The sequence below is a fragment of the Hypomesus nipponensis genome, chromosome 22 (assembly GCF_054491055.1).
Source record: "Hypomesus nipponensis isolate SF chromosome 22, ASM5449105v1, whole genome shotgun sequence".
In the NCBI taxonomy this organism is placed as follows: domain Eukaryota; kingdom Metazoa; phylum Chordata; class Actinopteri; order Osmeriformes; family Osmeridae; genus Hypomesus; species Hypomesus nipponensis.
Genome location: NC_140382.1, coordinates 16,064,808 through 16,082,590, shown reverse-complemented (window position 1 = coordinate 16,082,590; position 17,783 = coordinate 16,064,808). Strand labels below are relative to the sequence as shown.

The 17,783-nt window shown below is 48.1% G+C and overlaps 1 protein-coding gene and 1 long non-coding RNA gene across 2 annotated transcripts; one reads left to right on the top strand and one right to left on the bottom strand.

Annotated features, from left to right (window-relative positions):
* The first annotated feature begins 5,509 nt into the window (after nucleotides 1-5,509).
* Nucleotides 5,510-14,194, top strand: zdhhc5a (zDHHC palmitoyltransferase 5a). Its single transcript, XM_084687120.1, is given in 12 exon segments — nucleotides 5,510-5,738; nucleotides 7,084-7,205; nucleotides 7,383-7,540; nucleotides 7,748-7,920; nucleotides 8,179-8,281; nucleotides 8,864-8,955; nucleotides 9,071-9,197; nucleotides 9,573-9,690; nucleotides 9,879-9,991; nucleotides 10,766-11,566; nucleotides 11,569-11,789; nucleotides 12,352-14,194. Coding segments are annotated over 12 exon segments (2,424 nt in total). The 5' UTR covers nucleotides 5,510-5,577; the 3' UTR covers nucleotides 12,587-14,194.
* A 673-nt stretch (nucleotides 14,195-14,867) lies between these two features.
* Nucleotides 14,868-15,890, bottom strand: LOC146236837 (uncharacterized). The gene is made up of 3 exons (XR_014740938.1): nucleotides 15,760-15,890; nucleotides 15,582-15,660; nucleotides 14,868-15,464 (listed from the first exon to the last, which is right to left on the bottom strand). It is a non-coding gene; the product is annotated as an uncharacterized LOC146236837 (long non-coding RNA).
* Nucleotides 15,891-17,783: the final 1,893 nt, after the last annotated feature.

The window sequence follows — 17,783 nt, the reverse complement described above, 5'->3', positions numbered from 1 at the left end:
GCTGTGCGGCTCTTGCTCCAGGTGGGAAGGTATGCTTGAGCAGCGTTTGGGTGGGAGTGAGTTCGGGGATTCGCATCGAGGCCTAGTAACTGGTGTGTGAAGCCGCAACGATACACACCCAGAGATGTAACACAGGCGGTCGGGACTTGTCAGCAGAATGGCGGAAATATTTTTCAAAGCGCATCTTTTTAGAAGACGGGAGGTACAGAAAACCGATATTAACAAAGTCTAATTTTCTGTTACATGGAAGGTTTGCACATACAGTTGGTTCGTGCACCGGCTTAAATTTCATTGATGCTTTCATAAATGGCAGGTAGTCCAATAATTTTGGTTCTGCACTACCTGAGCGCTGTGGAAAAGGGGCGTGATAGACTTGTCAGACCCATGCTCACAACCTGGATGCCGGCCAGTCTTTCCTTGATTAGCTGCGCGGAGGTCAAGTACGTGATTATAGCACCCCTGAGCGGCGTTGCCCTGCTTCCCGGTTCTGTCAGGAAAACGCCTTGATCTATGGTACTGTTATAACGCATTCCGGTGTCACCGAAACTGTTCTTCACATCCATAAGAGACCAGTAGCAGTAATTCCTTGCTAGGTGTATGTCTATATGTGCAAGGGAGAGGAAACAGAATCGCTTTAACAGTATTGATCACTGTGATTCTTGTCTAAAACCTCCTGTTTGTGTTAGAGGCTGTTAGTGGTGGTGACTACATGTTTTAATTGTGGTTACTGAGTGTACTCTGGTGGCCAGGGTGACTGTGGACAGCCACATGAGTTAGACATCAGTCACAATGAGGAAGCAAATGAGCTTCGAGGGAATGTGGATAACTCGGTTCCATTCTCGGTCACTGTCCATCCAGATGTTTGGAGATCTGTTGATGTTTGGTACATTTACATTTAGTCATTTATCCAGAGCTTTTATCCAGAGTGACTTACAGTGACGTAAGTACAGGGACATTCCCCCCCCGAGGCAAGTAGGGTGAAGTGCCTTGCCCCAGGACACAACGTCATTTGGCACAGCTGGGAATCGATCCGGCAACCTTCTGATTACTAGCCTGACTCCCTCACCACTCAGCTATCTGACTACCCAGTTCGGTAGAACAGACGCACGGTGGCCACAAGGACCAAACCTTGCTCCCTCCAATGTGCACTCTCCCTCCCCATCTCACCGATCTAATGTGAAAACTCTGGGTGTTTCACACCTGTTCCTGTCTTCTCAGGTCTGTGAGAGCATAGATACCAAGGGGCACATGAGTTGGGTGGGGGGGGGGGGGGGCAGTGACAGAATAGAATTGTAACCCGAAATTAAAGACCCAGTGGACATAGGACAGTTCAATTTGTCATGTGTGGTCGCGCCAGCAGGGTGGTGCAGTGGCAGACATACCAATTGCACATTGGACCGTGCTGGGTCATCTCAGTTGCACATTGATCCCGGCGGGAGATCTCAGTCACATCGCTCTCTCTTTCTCTCCTTTGTACCTTCTTTTGTCATGGCAGGGAGAGTGGGTTGGCCTGTTTTACGTATACATACAAACACACTGCCTACCTACATACATAAAACAAACATAAGTGTACATGCATCTTCACCACACACACAAACACTCCCCTCTAAGAGGAAATACAGCCTCCTCTTCCATCCTCCCTGCTGTGTGTGTAATGTAGGTGAGGTGAGCCTCACAGTGTCACGTCTCCCAGGACAACAGAACACATCCTGTTGAATAGAGAGGAATGATCTTATTACTCTAGGTAACCCTTGTGGAATTTGTCGGAGTAGTCAGTATGCTTGCTCTCTCTCTCTCTCTCTCTCTCTCTCTCTCTCTCTCTCTCTCTCTCTCTCTCTCTCTCTCTCTCTCTCTCTCTCTCGCTTAAACACAAACTCTGACACACTCTTTCTAACACACACACATACCTTTTCAGTTTTCTTCTGAAGTCAGTAGGATGTCCTCAACAGCTGTCTCACACACACCCACACACACACCCACACCCACACACACACACGCACACCCACCCACCCATACACACACACACCCACACACGCACCATTTTCTAACTTTTAATTACTGTGTTACAAGACTTTGATGAGGTGCTCTCCTCCCTCTTCTGTCAGACACGTGGCTGTTATCAGCTGTGTGTGTGTTATCACCTGTGTGTGTGTGGTGTAATCAGGTGTTTGTAGAATCTGGAGTTAGGTTTTACCTTAATAATGGGCTAAAGTACATCTGAGTTTGATTGTCTATCTTTCTTAAAGTCCATAATTGAAGTGGTGACATGGTGAAGCTTCTCGTGACTCAGTGTGTGTGTGTGTGTGCGCGTGCGTGTGACCATATACTGAGCAGCCAACAGTCATCCATCCAAATACTGATTTTAGAGATGGATAGGTGCAGGAACCAGGGGGGAGGGGCTGTCATTTACAGGAAGTAGTTGTGATTGAGCACTGTCTCTTCTGGTTATTCTGTTTTCGTTTGACTCTAACATTCACCTCTCTGTTTCTCTCAATCACTCTCTCTCTCTCTCTCTCTCTCTCTCTCTCTCTCTCTCTCTCTCTCTCTCGCGCTCTCTCTTTCTATATCTCTCTCTCGCTCTCTCTTTCTATATCTCTCTCACTCTCTCTCTGTCTCTCTTTCTGTTGCTCTGTCTCTCTCTCGTCCCTCTTAGCCTGGAGGGCTAACTGTATGTCTGCCAGGCAGACTCACACACCCAGCTAGATTCTCTGGATGTGTTCAAACAGCCTTACAGGGACTGAAAATAAATCACCCGTGCATGCACATTGTCATGCCCGGCTCACAGGCATGCCAAATAACAGAGTCACGCAGGGTTTAACGCCAAACAGTATGATTTTATTCAGCAACTAGGGTTATACTACCAGGCAAGACTACGGTGAAATGGGGCAGCCAGTGAATCAATAAGGCTGTCGGGGTACGTATGCCTGCTCGGGCAGTAGATGGAAGGTTGTATCTCAGTAGGTACGGAGCGATGAGCATGGCGCGAGACGAGCGTTAGAGAGCAAGGTTTCCACACAACCTCTCTCTCTCCCCCTGAATCTCAGATGAAATTCGTGGGTGGTGCTCTTATAGTAGCGGACCCAGGTATCCCAATAACGAACGAGCTGGCCACACCTTCGGAGCATCTGTAATGCGAAGACACCGACAAAGACAAGTAGCTCTCCCAGCAACCAGAAGGGGCGGGGTCGTCCCAACATGCTCACACAGTTACACACACAGCACACACTACAGGGTGCCTTGTCTGTCACACCTGGAGTTGTTTTGTGCGTGTTGTTGAGATAACGGCAGCTACTTTACTTCATCAACTTGTGAGCTATAGGCTGTCTTGGTTATATCAGCTTGAATGTCTTTGAAAAAGGCCTGTCTTTGATTTGTCAAACCAAACTTGTTCCTTTCTCTTCCTTCTCTCCTCTCTTCCTCCTCAGTTTACAGAGACTAGTGGAGCCAGTGCTGGTGGGTCTGGAAGACACGCGGAGACAGAGAGAGAGAGAGAGAGAGAGAGAGAGAGAGAGAGAGAGAGAGAGAGAGAGAGAGGGGGGATCTCCATCTGGGACACTCAGAGCAAGAGGTTGAATTTTCCCTGGCCTGTCTTCACCCTGCTCCTGGAGGAAAAATACAGCCATATACACACATACACATAGCAGAGTACCTTCTGTCTGTCTCTCTCTCTCTCTCTTTCACTTCTCTCCTCCCGGAGCCAGTTGAGCAGAGATCCAGACCAGCGTTCCCCAGTGGGTTGTCTGCGTGGGTGTGCCTCGGCCTCGGTGCTCTCCGCTGGGGGAAGAAAGCAGAGGAATGTCCCTGGGAGGACCAGGGGACTGGAACTGCTGCTTCTTGCTGACCAGACGCTTATGTAACTAAAGGACCTTAACGTCTTCCCCCTCTCCGTCAGCTCACACAGCTGGGCCTACGGTCTCTCTCACTCATTCACTCTCAGGGGCAGACACCTTTTAACATTTTCTTTCATTATTTTCTTTTACGTGGAACTATTTTCAATCACTTTTTACATGGAAATTGCAGGACGTTCTAAGGCCTGATATCTGTTGTTATCTATTTGGAACCTTAAGCGGACCCCTCGGGAACTCTGCTGGAATATTATTCCAACCGGACTTCATCTGAATCCTTGATGACGTAATCCAGGTCCTGATTTCTCCCCCTACACAACCGGATCACACCTCCCACCTGAACTGCACCACCTACAGACTCCTGCTCCAGCTGTGTGTGTGTGTGGCTCAGGTATGCGCCTGTATCGAAGAGCTCTGCTGTGTGCCAGCCTGACGCCACGCCTCTGCTGAGCCTGACGCCACGCCTCTGCTGAGCCTGACGCCACGCCTCTGCTGAGCCTGACGCCACGCCTCTGCTGAGCCTGACGCCACGCCTCTGCTGAGCCTGACGCCACGCCTCTGCTGAGCCTGACGCCACGCCTCTGCTGAGCCTGACGCCACAGGGTCAGGGTGTGTCTGCCTGTGAAGCATCAGCGTGTCCACCTCCTCCGAGAGAGAGGCCATACTCTGACTGATCCTCCAGCGGGTTCTGATCCTTCCCAACCTGAAGCTGCTTCGGTCGTTTCATCATTTGAGTGGGACGGGAGAAGCCCAACCCTCCACAAACTAGGACTGAAGCCGAGAGACAAAACGACAAGCTGTCTCTCTGTGTCTCTGTCTCTCTGTCCAAATCATCCTCCTCTGAATGCCTCTGAACAAGACTTGTGCGACACATCAATCAAAGCGGAACCCACATTTATCAAACGAAAATGGTCAAACACCAAATATTAGTAATATAGTTTTGACCAGAAACTGATTTATTTATAAACAAAGGGTCAGAGATTTTACTTTTTCACAATCAAACCCATCAAGCCATATAAGAGTTGTTTTGTTGCACTATCAACAAGACTTTTTTTTTTTTGTGTGCATACAGGTATTTAGAAACTTTGAATTGTTTCCATCCAATGTTTTAGTGTAGACTTCCCAAAGGTAGTTTAAGAAGTCTTAATAGCACAAAGAGTTGAAGACTTGTTTTTCCTGGAGCTTGTTGTGGGCGCCAAACAAACAGATTGATTTCTGTTTACCTGTTGTTCTGGTGGAACAGCACTGGTTTTAGAAGGAGGGTACATAAGCCTCTTGGCTTTGTCAGAGAGTATCTTCCTTACCACCACCCCACCCCCTCCCCAGTTCCACACAGTCTCAGGTCAATGTCAAGCGGGTCAAGTGGATTTTCATCCTCCAACCTCACAGAGTAGACAAGCTTGGAGAACACAGTGACTCCTCTCCTCTTCCCCTCTCTCTCCCTCTCTCTTCTTCCCTTCTCCCTCTCTCTCTCTCTCTCTCTCTGTGGCAAACATGTTGAGAAGGTTGTGCTCTCTGCTCCTAGTCAGACACAGACGAAGACTCTTCCTCTCTCTTCTCTAACCCCCTCCGTTCCTCTCGTTCGCTCCCTTTCTCTTAATCTCCCTCTCCCCTCTTTAGCGGTAATCCCTCATCCTTCCCTCCCACGCCCCCCCCCCCAACAACCCCCCCCTGCTCCCCCCTGGGTGGGGGTATTTACCCCCTCCCTCGGTGACGCCCCCCACCTTCGGTGATGCCGGGAGGCGGTAGTAAGAGCGGGGGTGTGGGAGGCCCCTCCTCCTCGCCCCCCCACGCCGCTCCCCCCTCCAGGCCGCTGCGCCCCTCCCGCTACGTGCCGGTCTCCGCGGCAACAGCTTTCCTGGTGGGGTCCACCACGCTGTTCTTCTGCTTCACGTGAGTATAGGTGCTGGAGTACACACACACACTGTCACACACACACACTGTCACACACACTGTCACACACTGTCACACACACACACTGTCACACACACACACTGTCACACACACTGACACACACACACACACACTGTCACACACTGTCACACACACACACTGTCACAACCACACACACACACACACTGTCACACACACTGACACACACACACACACTGTCACACACACTGTCACACACACACACTGTCACACACACACACTGTCACACACACTGTCACACACACACACACTGTCACACACACTGTCACGCACACTGTCACACACACACACTGTCACACACATACTGTACGCTGTCCCACACACACACACACACTGTCACACACATACTGTACGCTGTCCCACACACACACACACACACACACACACACGGTCTCACACACATACGCTGTCCCCCACACACACACTGTCTTACACACAAACACAGTCACACACATACACACACGATGGAGCACTGGTCAATGTATCCCAGAGGTGTGTATGTGGTGTGTGATGTGACTTTGTAGCCCCAGCCCCTGTCCAGACGTCAGCGTAATCTGACACCTCTGGTGTGTGCGTGAACAGCCACCCGTCAGTTCCCTGCTCCTCTCCAGATTAAAACGCTGAAAAAGAGTGAAAATAGGCCAACATCTGTCACCCTTAATAAAGCCTTGTCATCCTCTGTGGCACTGTCTATCCCTCTGTTCTCTCTCTCCCACCTCCTCTCTCTCCCCCCACCCCACCTCCTCTCTCTCTCCCCCCCACCCCCCCTCTCTTTCTCTCTCCCCCCTCTCTCTCCACCTCTCCCCTCTCTCTCTTTCTCCATTCTCTTCGCTGTCTGTTCTCCTATTTATGTTCTCTGCTCCCTCCCTGTCTTTTTCCATCTCTTTCTGATCCTCCCTCTTTCTCTGTCCATGTCTAGTTAATTCCCTCCACTCCAATCAATCAAAAATAGTGCTTTGCTGAATGTACAGTTTTGTTCATCTCTGTCTGTGGATGTCAGGGTGTTGGCCCCTTGTCCCCGGCAAAACACCTGGTCAACATATGTGAGTCAGCAATGAGTCCCTGTGTCAATAGAGACGGTTGTCATGATGATGCCATCCTGTCTGTCGGTAGTTTTATCACCGTACCCCACTCCTGCTGGGGTCCTGATCGACCGTCGAGGATATAATGACAAAACTGGTTTAGCTTTTTTGATTGTAAACTCACTCTTTTCTTCTTCCACCTGTCCTCCTCACGTGTCACTGGCTTTTCATCCCATTTCCCTACTCTTTTTTCTCTCTTTCACCCCCCCCCCCCCCCAACACAGGTGTCCGTGGCTGTCGGAGCAGTTCTCGGTTGCCGTGCCAATCTACAACGGGGTCATCTTCCTGTTTGTTCTGGCCAACTTCTGCATGGCCACCTTCATGGACCCTGGTATCTTCCCCAGAGGTGTGTGTTTGTTTGTTTGGTAGCTTTACACAAGGCATGTGTATGTATGGAATATGCAAAGCGTGTGTGCGCGTGTCAGAGACAAAGGAGAGGTGTCCTTAGGGAACATGGTTTCATGTAAATGTGATGCATTCATTCTCTGTGTGTGTGTGTGTGTGTGTGTGTGTGCGCGCACAGCGGAGGAGGACGAGGATAAAGAGGATGATTTCCGCGCTCCTCTCTACAAGACGGTGGAGATCAGAGGGATCCAGGTCAGGATGAAGTGGTGCTCGTCCTGCCGCTTCTACAGACCCCCGCGCTGCTCACACTGCTCCGTGTGTGACAACTGTGTGGAGGTACACACACACATTGACACACGTACACACACACACACACACACACTCTCACACACACTATCACAGTCACCACTCCAAGCGCACTCAGAACACACGCTCACGCGTGCGCATGTACTCTCACGGCAGCGAGCACACACACACACTCACGTACTGTCACACGCACACTTTCACACACCCTCACACAGTCCCTCCCCTCCTTCCTTGCAGGACTTTGATCACCACTGCCCCTGGGTGAACAACTGCATCGGCAGACGGAACTACCGCTACTTCTTCCTGTTCCTCCTCTCCCTCACCGCTCACATCATGGCTGTGTTTGGCTTCGGCCTGGTCTTCATCCTCTACCACACCCAGCAGCTGGACCGCGTCCACTCTGCTGTCACGTATCCTTGTACTGGGGCGGGGAGTGATCTGTGTTTGTTTGTGTGGGTGTGTGAGTGGGTGTGTTTAAAAGTTTGTGTGTGGGAGAGAGTGAGTGTGATTTTGTGTGTATGAATGTGCATGTTATTAGGTGTGTGTGTGTGAGTGTGAGAGTACAGAGTACAGAGTACAGAGTACAGAGTACAGAGTACAGAGTACAGTCATGCAACCGGCATCATGACCATTGTGTGTGTGTCTCCTTGACTTTCTTCTCCTCCCAGTATGGTGGTGATGTGTGTGGCTGGGCTCTTCTTCATCCCAGTAGCCGGTCTGACTGGGTTCCACATTGTACTGGTGGCCCGGGGGAGAACCACCAATGAACAGGTAGCACCCTGCTCTAGAACCTTAGAGAACCCGCGTTCTGGACCAAAACCTCTCATTGGAACTCATCTGTAAACCCCCCGTGTTTGTCAGATTTATTTATTTATTAACTCCCATATGTGTGTGCGCGTGCACGTGGAGGGGGAGTTAGAGTGTGTGCGTGTGAGCCTGTAGCCTGTTTGTGCTTCTATTGCCAGGAGGGCAAACTGTTTAATCTTTACACCGCCCTCTAATCCTTAACATAATAATAACATAACCAGCCTCTCCTCCCCCCTCCCCTGCCTGTGGCCTCCCTCCCTCCCTCCCTCTCCCTTTTTTCCTGAATGAAAATGTACAGCTCATAATCTAATCAAGCAGGAGGGGGATAATCCCTCCCCCCCTCCCTCCCCTAACCCCCCTGTTTTAGTTGTTGTCTTTGGCTGTTGACAGACGCCATTTTTAACCAGGAATGTAGTCATCATTGTCTTTTCTCTTTCTCTTCTTCTTTTTCCTTCTATTTTTTCTTTCTCTGTTCTTTTTTATATCTTTTCTCCCCCTCCCTCTTTTTCCCTTCGTTCTCTCTCTCTCTCTCTCTCTCTCTCTCAGGTGACGGGGAAGTTCCGAGGAGGAGTGAACCCCTTCACTAATGGCTGCTGGAACAACGTCTCACACGTTCTCTGCAGTTCCCAGGCCCCCAGGTACGCACCTCTCCATCTCTCTCTCTCTCTCTCTACCTTTTCTCTGTTCCTAAATCAGTCATCTCTGATGTCCTTCCTTCTCTTGCTCCTCCACTTCCTGCTTCCTGTGTGTCAGGTACCTGGGCAGGAAGAGGCGTGTCCAGACTGTGGCGGTCCAGCCGCCCTTCCTGCGGCCACAGCTCACAGAAGACCAGCTGGCCGCCAAGGTGCTTGACAACGGTATCCAAGGAGACCTGCATCGGGTACGACACACTAAAGACCTGAACACAGAGAAACACACACTCGTACACGCACACGGAAAAGACATACAAACAATCAGGCACAGACACATTGGTACAGACGAGGACACAGAAGATACACACACACACACACACACACACAGTCAGGCACATAAAAACACCCAGACAGAAAACATGTCGATTCATGCAGACACACTCATTCACACACAGATAATATATACTCAAAGTTCCCCTCATAGATATACTCAAGGACACATACACTCTAGTCATACCCCCCCCCCCCCCCCACTGCTCTCATTGTTGATGCTCTCCAGTAGCCTCTGTGTCTGTTGCATAATATTTAATATATAAATATATTGTCCCCCCCCCCCCTCCCAGTCTAAGAGTAGTCTGGAGATGATGGAGAGCCAGTCATGTGACGCGGAGCCCCCTCCCCCTCCCAAACCTGAGCTCAGATACCCTGGGCTGAGCAGGAGCACCGCTGCACACACCGAGGGTACGCTACGGCACACACAAACACACACACACACACACACACACAAATGCTGGATTAGGTGTTACTGGTATTTTACACATAAATTCTGTACATTCTCTCCACCCCTGCTCTCTATCTCTCTCTCTCTCTCTCTCTCTCTCTCTCTGTCTGTCTCTCTCTCTGTCTCTCTCTCGTTCTCTTCTTCACAGAGAGTAGTCTGCTGAACAAAGCCCCGCCCACTCCCACCATGTACAAGTACAGACCGACCTATAGCAGCCCAGGAAAGAACCACACCGCCCTCACACACGCCTATGCCAACCAGGTAACACACATGCTACAGACACACAAATAAAGACACACATGCTGTAATCAACACACACACTAACTACAACCTCCCATCATACACACATTCATAATAACTCACATATAGACTATAACACAACACACACACACCAACATCCTTTGAAAGTGATTTAGCATTTTTTTTTCTGGTTTTGATTTGCTCTAATTTATGTTTGCATCCGATTGGTTAATGCGTCTGTGTCTCTCCTCTTGATTGGCTGTCCTCCATGTTGATTTGGTCACTCAGTGGCTTTCTCTTGATCAGTATCAGTAAGTGCATCACACACTCCTTATTTTCTTTCTTTTCCTTTCGACCTCATCCCCTCAGTCTGTGTGCCTATCCAACTGCTTTTGTTTTGTGTCATTTTTCAAACCCCCCCTAGGGTGCAGACCCAAACCGACAGAAAAGCCCCCCCCTTACTTTATTAGTAGATTACTTTTATTTTGTCTATTGTAGTACACAGTTTCTGCTCTTCCCCTATGTGGCCACTAGAGGGCGATATATGACTGTTATACTTCCCAGGCTGTGTTTCCCTGTATGTACGCTAGATGGAGCCAGAGTCAAGTAACATCAGTTTCCTGGTCTGTGTTGTCGATAGCTTAGTGGTGACCTGTGAGAGTGCTCTGCAATCTTACCTGGCTTTCACCTGTCCTGTTCAGCACCTCCCCCCACGGTTTAACGGTCAAGTGTAACAATAACACGACTGTGTCTCCCTTTCCTTGCCCCTCCCTCTCTTCCTCTCCTCCCCCCCAGATAAGTCGAGGAGAGAGTCTGAAGGAGTCGTCCTCCCTCCTCCAGACCAGTCAGCAGGCAGGCTTCCGCTCCGAGCCCAGCCTCGACGTTCCTCCGGGGGACAGGGGGGGAGGAGGAGGGGGAGGAGCCCCAGGTATCCCTGGTTATTCCCTTGGGGGGCGGTCCTACCCCTCCTTCTCTGACCCCACTGTTCTAGCCGGAGGGGGCGTGGCCTCGCGTTCCTCAAGCGTTCGCTCCACCCACATCTCCACCCACGTCTCCGAGGCAACCACCTCAACAAGCTACAAGAGCCTGGCCAATCAGAGCCCTCCTCCACGGAACGGCAGCCTATCGTACGACAGCCTGCTCACGCCCTCCGACAGCCCAGATTTTGAGTCGGCTGCCCCTGAGCTGAGCCCCGGGAGATCCCGTACGCCTGCCCCGCCAGGCCACGCCCCCTCCCTGGGCTACAGCTCTCCCTACCTCTCAGCTCAGATCACCCAGCAGAGGGAGGCGGAGCTCCACAATAACTCCGCCCTCCTCTGCTCCCCCCAGCGTTCCGCCCACTACCTTCACCGCTCTTCCTCCTCCTCCTCCCCTCCCCCTCCTCCCCCAGAGAGGGAACGCCTCCTCCACGAGGCCTCCCACCACCACCACCGCCACCCCCACCAGCCCCCACCCTCTTCCTCCGCCCCCCTGCCCCCCGGTGGTATCCCCCACCACCACCACCACCACCATCACCACCATCACCATAGCAGCAGCGGACACAGCTCCCGCCCCCCCCGCTTCTCCCGCCCCCCGTCTTCTCCGAGTCGGGGGCCCCCCACCACTACCCGTACCGCACACGCTCCACGGACACGCCTCTGGCGCCCTCCACCCACCCCCCCCGCGGCCCCCACCCCCCTCCCCTGGGCAAGTCGCTGTCCTACTCCAGCGCGGCGGCTGCAGAGATGCAGTACCGCCTGGTCCACAAAGCCTCGGCCTCGGCAGGGCAGGGGGGAGGAGGAGGGATGGGGGGAGGAGGAGGAGGGATCCAGGCCCCTAAGTGAGTATCGCTCCTTGTCACCTGCTGACTGCTACTGCCTGATTGCCTCCTCTTCCTCCTCCTCCTCTTCCTCCTCCCAGACTCCTGTGAGTGCTGCCTTCTCCTTTTTCTTGTTCTTCATCTCGTTCCTCCACTCCGTGCTCTCGTTTGTGTTTCTGCTGTGTTATCATGTGTCTTGTTCTGTGTCGCTTTAGTTGTTTGCACATTGACTGTGTGTGTGTGTGTGTGTGTGGTGCGTGTGTGTGTGTGTGTGCATGCACGCGTGTAGATTAGGTGACAGGCCCCTGCATGGTTTGGACTGCTGTGACCATAATGACTGCTTTTGTATGACCTGCCCTTCCCCCATCACCTGTAAACATGTCACCCCCCTCCTCGTGTTAGAGAAGGATGGTCCAGTTGTCTGCCCAGGTTGTCCCTGCATGAACACACACTCAGATGGCCATTTAGGGTCTTAAATTTATTATAATTGTTTGAATGGTGTGATTGATGTGCAATTGGTGTAGTCGGTGTGGATTTTTTCTCTCTCTTCTCTCATTTTCTTTCATCTCTTTATTTCTGATAGGGATGAGATTCAGATGAAGTCTTTCAGCCGGACCAATGGACAGCCCAGGTCTTCCCTCTCCCAATCCCCTGCCTCCTCCACTCCTTCCTCCCCCTCTCACCCAATCAGCGTGTCCACCCGGCCTGGACAGGCCTATCCCAGCGCAGCGGCCACACAGAGCCCCGCCCACAAGACAGGGGGCGGGGTGAAGAAGGTGACTGGCGTCGGAGGGACGACCTATGAGATTTCAGTTTGAGATAGGCGTGGCCGCTCAGACCAATGGCCGCAGAGATGAATGGATGGATGGAGGGACATGCAGGAGGATGTGATGTAGAGACACTTGGAAAGAGGGATGAGGAGGAAGAGAGAAACTGTGATTTTAGACTCCTGCTCCTCAAGGAGCCATCGAGCTGACTGACAGGCTGGTCAGCCAACCACAGGTGAGAACACTGAACACCCACCTTCATCAGGTGGGTGACCCAGCCAGCCAATCATATCCCTAGAGAGGCTGGATTATCTGACAATCCACCAATAGATGGGCTCAAAAAGACTGGATTTGCAGAAGAAAGAAAGTCAAACCTGTTCAAAGAAGAACAATGTAGATTTCATGAAGTGTATTGATTCTTTGTCTGTACAAAAATAAAATGGTTAGGAGATGGGGAGTTTCACTATGTGGCATTATAAGGGACGTTGCAGCATGCACTAGCCACTATGGACCACTGTGATGGCTAAGGACCTCGCTGTCATTGTCATTTGACCAATCAGAATGGAAAATGCTGAAATCTGACTATGGGACAAGATAGCAGTCAGAAGCAGCCTTTTCTAGACAAACTCTGAGCCTTGGAAATCAAGGGAAAATTCTTGTTATTGTTGTATTTTTATTTGACTTATTTAATTTTTAAAATTGTTATTTTATATGGATTTATATATAAATATGGCTCTTGATGAGATCAAGTTTTTTTATGGGCCGAATAAAAGGGTTGTGTTGAGTCCTTCAAACTATAGAAAGTTCTTACTTAATTGTACATGACGGCTGCACAGGTGAAATAAAAGGCTGAGTTCTTCAGTTTCACCAAAGTGAGGATGGGGTAATTAGCTGATACAGCCAATGGGAATCAAGGCATTTCATAAAGGCAGATGTAGCATTTGGATAGACAATAACCACTTCAAAATGATCTTCTTGTACAATGTTTACCTTTATGAGAAATGTTCATGTTTGTGAAAGCTGATATGAGGTATATTTGATTAAATTCTCCTGGTGCACTGCCTGGGTGGAGTTGACGAAACAATGGTTGAGTATGTTCAAACTGTCCACCTAGGGTCCTTATGAAAATAATCAAGCGCCCCTGTTTGACATCTGTCGGCCTTTGAATAGCTGGACCAATCAGAGAACAGTGCTAGGATCAGATGCTTGTTGCAGCCAATTAGTGTGAAAGATCGATCATCACTATGTTCCTATTGGTTCATGGTCTAACCAATGAGATAAGCAGCTGAAAAGTCTTTTAACAGCCTTTTTATATTTTTATTTCTATTCGGTAATTTAGTTTTTGCAAGATATTCAGACAATTTTCAGGGCAGTGCTTTAGACTGACGGCTTGACCAGTCAAGAATAAAGGACAGAGGATTGGGCCGGGTGTTAGTGCATGTCGCCCAATGAGAGGGCAAAGGTGTTTGATGGTCATTGGCACAACAGCCAATGCCCTTGTAGAAATGCTCCACAAGGAGAAGGAATAGGAGGGGTGAGGAGTGCTGCACAGTGGGTGTTTTTAAAAGCTGAAAAATGACAAATGTGTTATGTATAACCCACTGAGGGTGTGTGTATGTGCGTGTGTGTTTGATCATTGGTAATAAACTCTCAAAGTTTGTTGGCTCCAGTTTCAATTTCACCATCAAGGGTCCTCTAGGTTAAACGGTTGTCAGTTTTACTTAGATTTTTCACAATTGCTAAAACATGAATTCCCATTTTCTGAACCAAATGCTCAGTGGCTTACACATATTTGTCAACTCAATCACTCTTTTTGGCAATACCTTAAGCAACTTCAGATAGACACTATTCTAAAATCTCATCTTGTCTTACAAAAAAATGCAAGTACATTAGGCTATTACTAACTAAAACACATTTTTACAATGTAATGAACTTGTGTTGCAAAATGGTTAGGGCTAAGATACAGCAAAGCATTGTTGTAACCAAATGTAAGTGTCTTTTGAAGGAATGAACAGTGTTAGTAGTAGTTTTTTAGGGATCTCAAAGCGCTCATCCAAACAACATCAAACGTGTGTGTGTGCCGAAGGAGTGAAGCAGTCAGAGTGTACAGCTTTCTTGATGCCCTTGTTCATTTATTTTGTTTTCCCTCCTCAACTATGGAGGCAATCTTATCAAAATGTAAACTTTGTGAGGTTTCAAACTTTCAGGTTCAAGCCTCTGTGTGAAACAAGCAGTAAAAAATTTTTTACCAGCATTGGCACAATCATTAGTAAATATTACTAAACATTCTCTGTCACACCTATGTGCATATTTTCACACGACTAAGACAACATTCATAGTTTTTTTTCAACTTTAATTCCTATTTTAGGCATATTTGAAAGGAAGAAAAAAAAAACATTTGAAATGGTCGACGATTGTAAATAAACTACTAATTAAATTGAACTGATAAGCAAAATTAAATTTGGTGTCAAACACCTTCAATTACATGTCTCATTACTTTCAAAGCAAGTTAGTAAAGGTGGCTAAAATATAACGTCAAACTGCTGTGCTTAATCCTTTTATCATACAGGTCGTCAGTCACAGCCTGAATGAGTCATTAGGAATCATTAAAGCTTACATAGCTTTGTACATTTTACTCATCTTCCTTCCAAAGTGTGCCATATTTCACCCGTACAATTTGAAGGTGCCCATTGTCTTCTCTGACGAGAACGCTGATGTCAGAGGGCAGTTCCCTCCTGACCTCATATGAATCTGGCTTGTCTGCTTTATAGACAGTTATTTGAACTTGGCCTTTTATAGTGCCGAAATTTACGACGTCTCCTGGCTTGACTTGCTGTTCAGCGACGGTTCCATCTGGCCCGTTGATTTGAATCAGAAGAACTTCATTGGACGCATTTGCCACATGGGTGTTATGGTGAATCGAGTTATCCTGTGAGAATGGATATATGAGACACAATAACTTAATATTGAAGCTTGTGTGATATTTGTATTAGAATAACCCATAGGCCTACAATTTTTTTCCCAGAAAAAATAAACCTATTCATACAATGGCCACCCCGATTCCAGTACTAGTCGCAGCCGCACCAACAAACGCACCAATAGCCCCAAGAATAGGAAAAGGCATTCTGTAATCACAAAAATAACACAATTGCTATAAAACTAGACGCAGATCCTTTGCAAGATAAACCAAAGTTGTATTAGTTTAACAAACAGATACTACTTACTCGTTTTCTTTTGGGTCTGATGCTGTCTAATAACAAAGTTCTGCCTGTTACTGTTGTCTGGATGAGAGTGTCAGTGTCAGTGACTAAGTCTCAAAACTGGCATGCAGGGGAGGACCCTTTGGGTTTTGAGGGGCTGTGACCAGGGGCGCCGTAAAGGGGGGAAAAGTTCGGACGATTCAGAAAATGGGTAAAAACTAATCTGAAATTAACTGATACTATATCATATAAACCATCATCATTGAGTATATATATATATTTAAAATATAATAATACAATTAATGATCTCCTTGTTTTTGCTTGTGTATGGCAATAAAAGTTAAATATCCCTATTGACCAAAAAGTAAACATCCATATTGACCGACCACCCCTCTGTATCGGCATGGTTTGTTCCTGCCTCAGCGCATTTCTATGGATGCACAGGATTCGGTTTTGGATTCGGACGAATACAATGTTTTTCCACCGAACCCGAACCCTACGCCTGAACTACGCGCACTACGCTGATCGACATAATGACTTAGCCGTTGCTTACGGGAAGGTGTTTACGTAGGTGGACCGTTCAATACAGTAGGCTGAGAGAAAGTGAAAATGGAAAAAGTGTTGTTTGGCAGTAGCTACTGCTAGGGCTACTTTCAGTCAAAAAAGGCGATTCTAGTCGAATGCCTATTTGTCCCGTGATGGAAAGGACCCAAAACAATACACAACATTGCCGCTGATAAAACATTTGCGTATGAATCATCCGAAATAAATTAAAGAAATCTAAAAGGCTAATATTTTAGATATTGAATGGATCTTGAGATAGGGTAAACATAAGCATATGGTAATTGTCAAAACAGTTTTTCCCCCTTGTCTTCCTGGCATAATGTTGCTTATTATTATTTATTTTTTTTACAGTAAAAAAAACAAAAATGAAAAATACACTGCTGTGGACGTTGTTTACTTCTTTAATATGTTTACTGTGTACACCATGTGGTCAATTAGAAATCACTAGCATTCAATATTGTTCACTCAAGTCACTACAGCTTGAGCACAATGAGCACACAATTACCCAGGTGGAAACACTAAGAGTCAATATTGATCACATACTAATCAGAACCTTCAATAGATAGATTAAAGGGCCAGAGTCAGTTCATTCAGTTTTGGAACAATGGATCCAGAGAGACGTGAAGGAAAAGGTTGAGGACACCAGAGAGGAGGAGAAGGAAGGGCAGTAGGGAGTGAAGGAAGAGGAAGAGTAGGAGGAAGATGAAGAGGTGGAGGAGGAGGTGGAGGAACGTAATTGTCCGTTGAGTTATTGTGAATGTCCCTTGCCAACGAGGAGGGAACGTCACTATATGCACGGCCATGATTGAGACCTAAGCCTGGTGTTGTGTTGTCATTTATTGTCAGATGTCTGGTTTTCTCTTCCAATCTGCAGATTGATAAAATCCAGAACTCAACTTAGTCACTCCGTTTATGAAGAGACGGACAAAACACTTTCTCCATCACAAGTGAACTCTAGGCAAACTCTAGGCATCACCAAGCTTATGTAAACATGCAGACCGTTATCTTACCTGAGGATGCCATAAACTTGATCAGTAAGTCTGGCAGAGGGAAACTCCAAGACACGCACGCACACGCACACACGGGCAAGATATATGCAGGGGAGTTAGCCAATGAAGAGACATGAGACAACTGCATGTCTGTATGATGATTGTGTATGGACCAATTACTATGGAGAACTGTGTTGTATAAATGGTTTGGCATGGAGGCGGGTCGTCAGACAACTGATACCACCATGGCTTTGCCTCCTTGTTCCATGCAAGAGGATTTTACCCCTGCTGCCTGGCTAGGGCCAATATAGCCTGTGATGTTTACGAGATTCTCTGGCCTGACCCAGACCAAAGACGGGATGCTGGGGCAGAATATTATTGTTGTTGTTTGGTACAGTACATTAACGAATAACATTTTTACAAAGGTTTACATTTGTTGTGTTCATCATGTGAAAAGGTTTTTGCGGGGGAGAGCCCCAAGCAACATAGCTTATT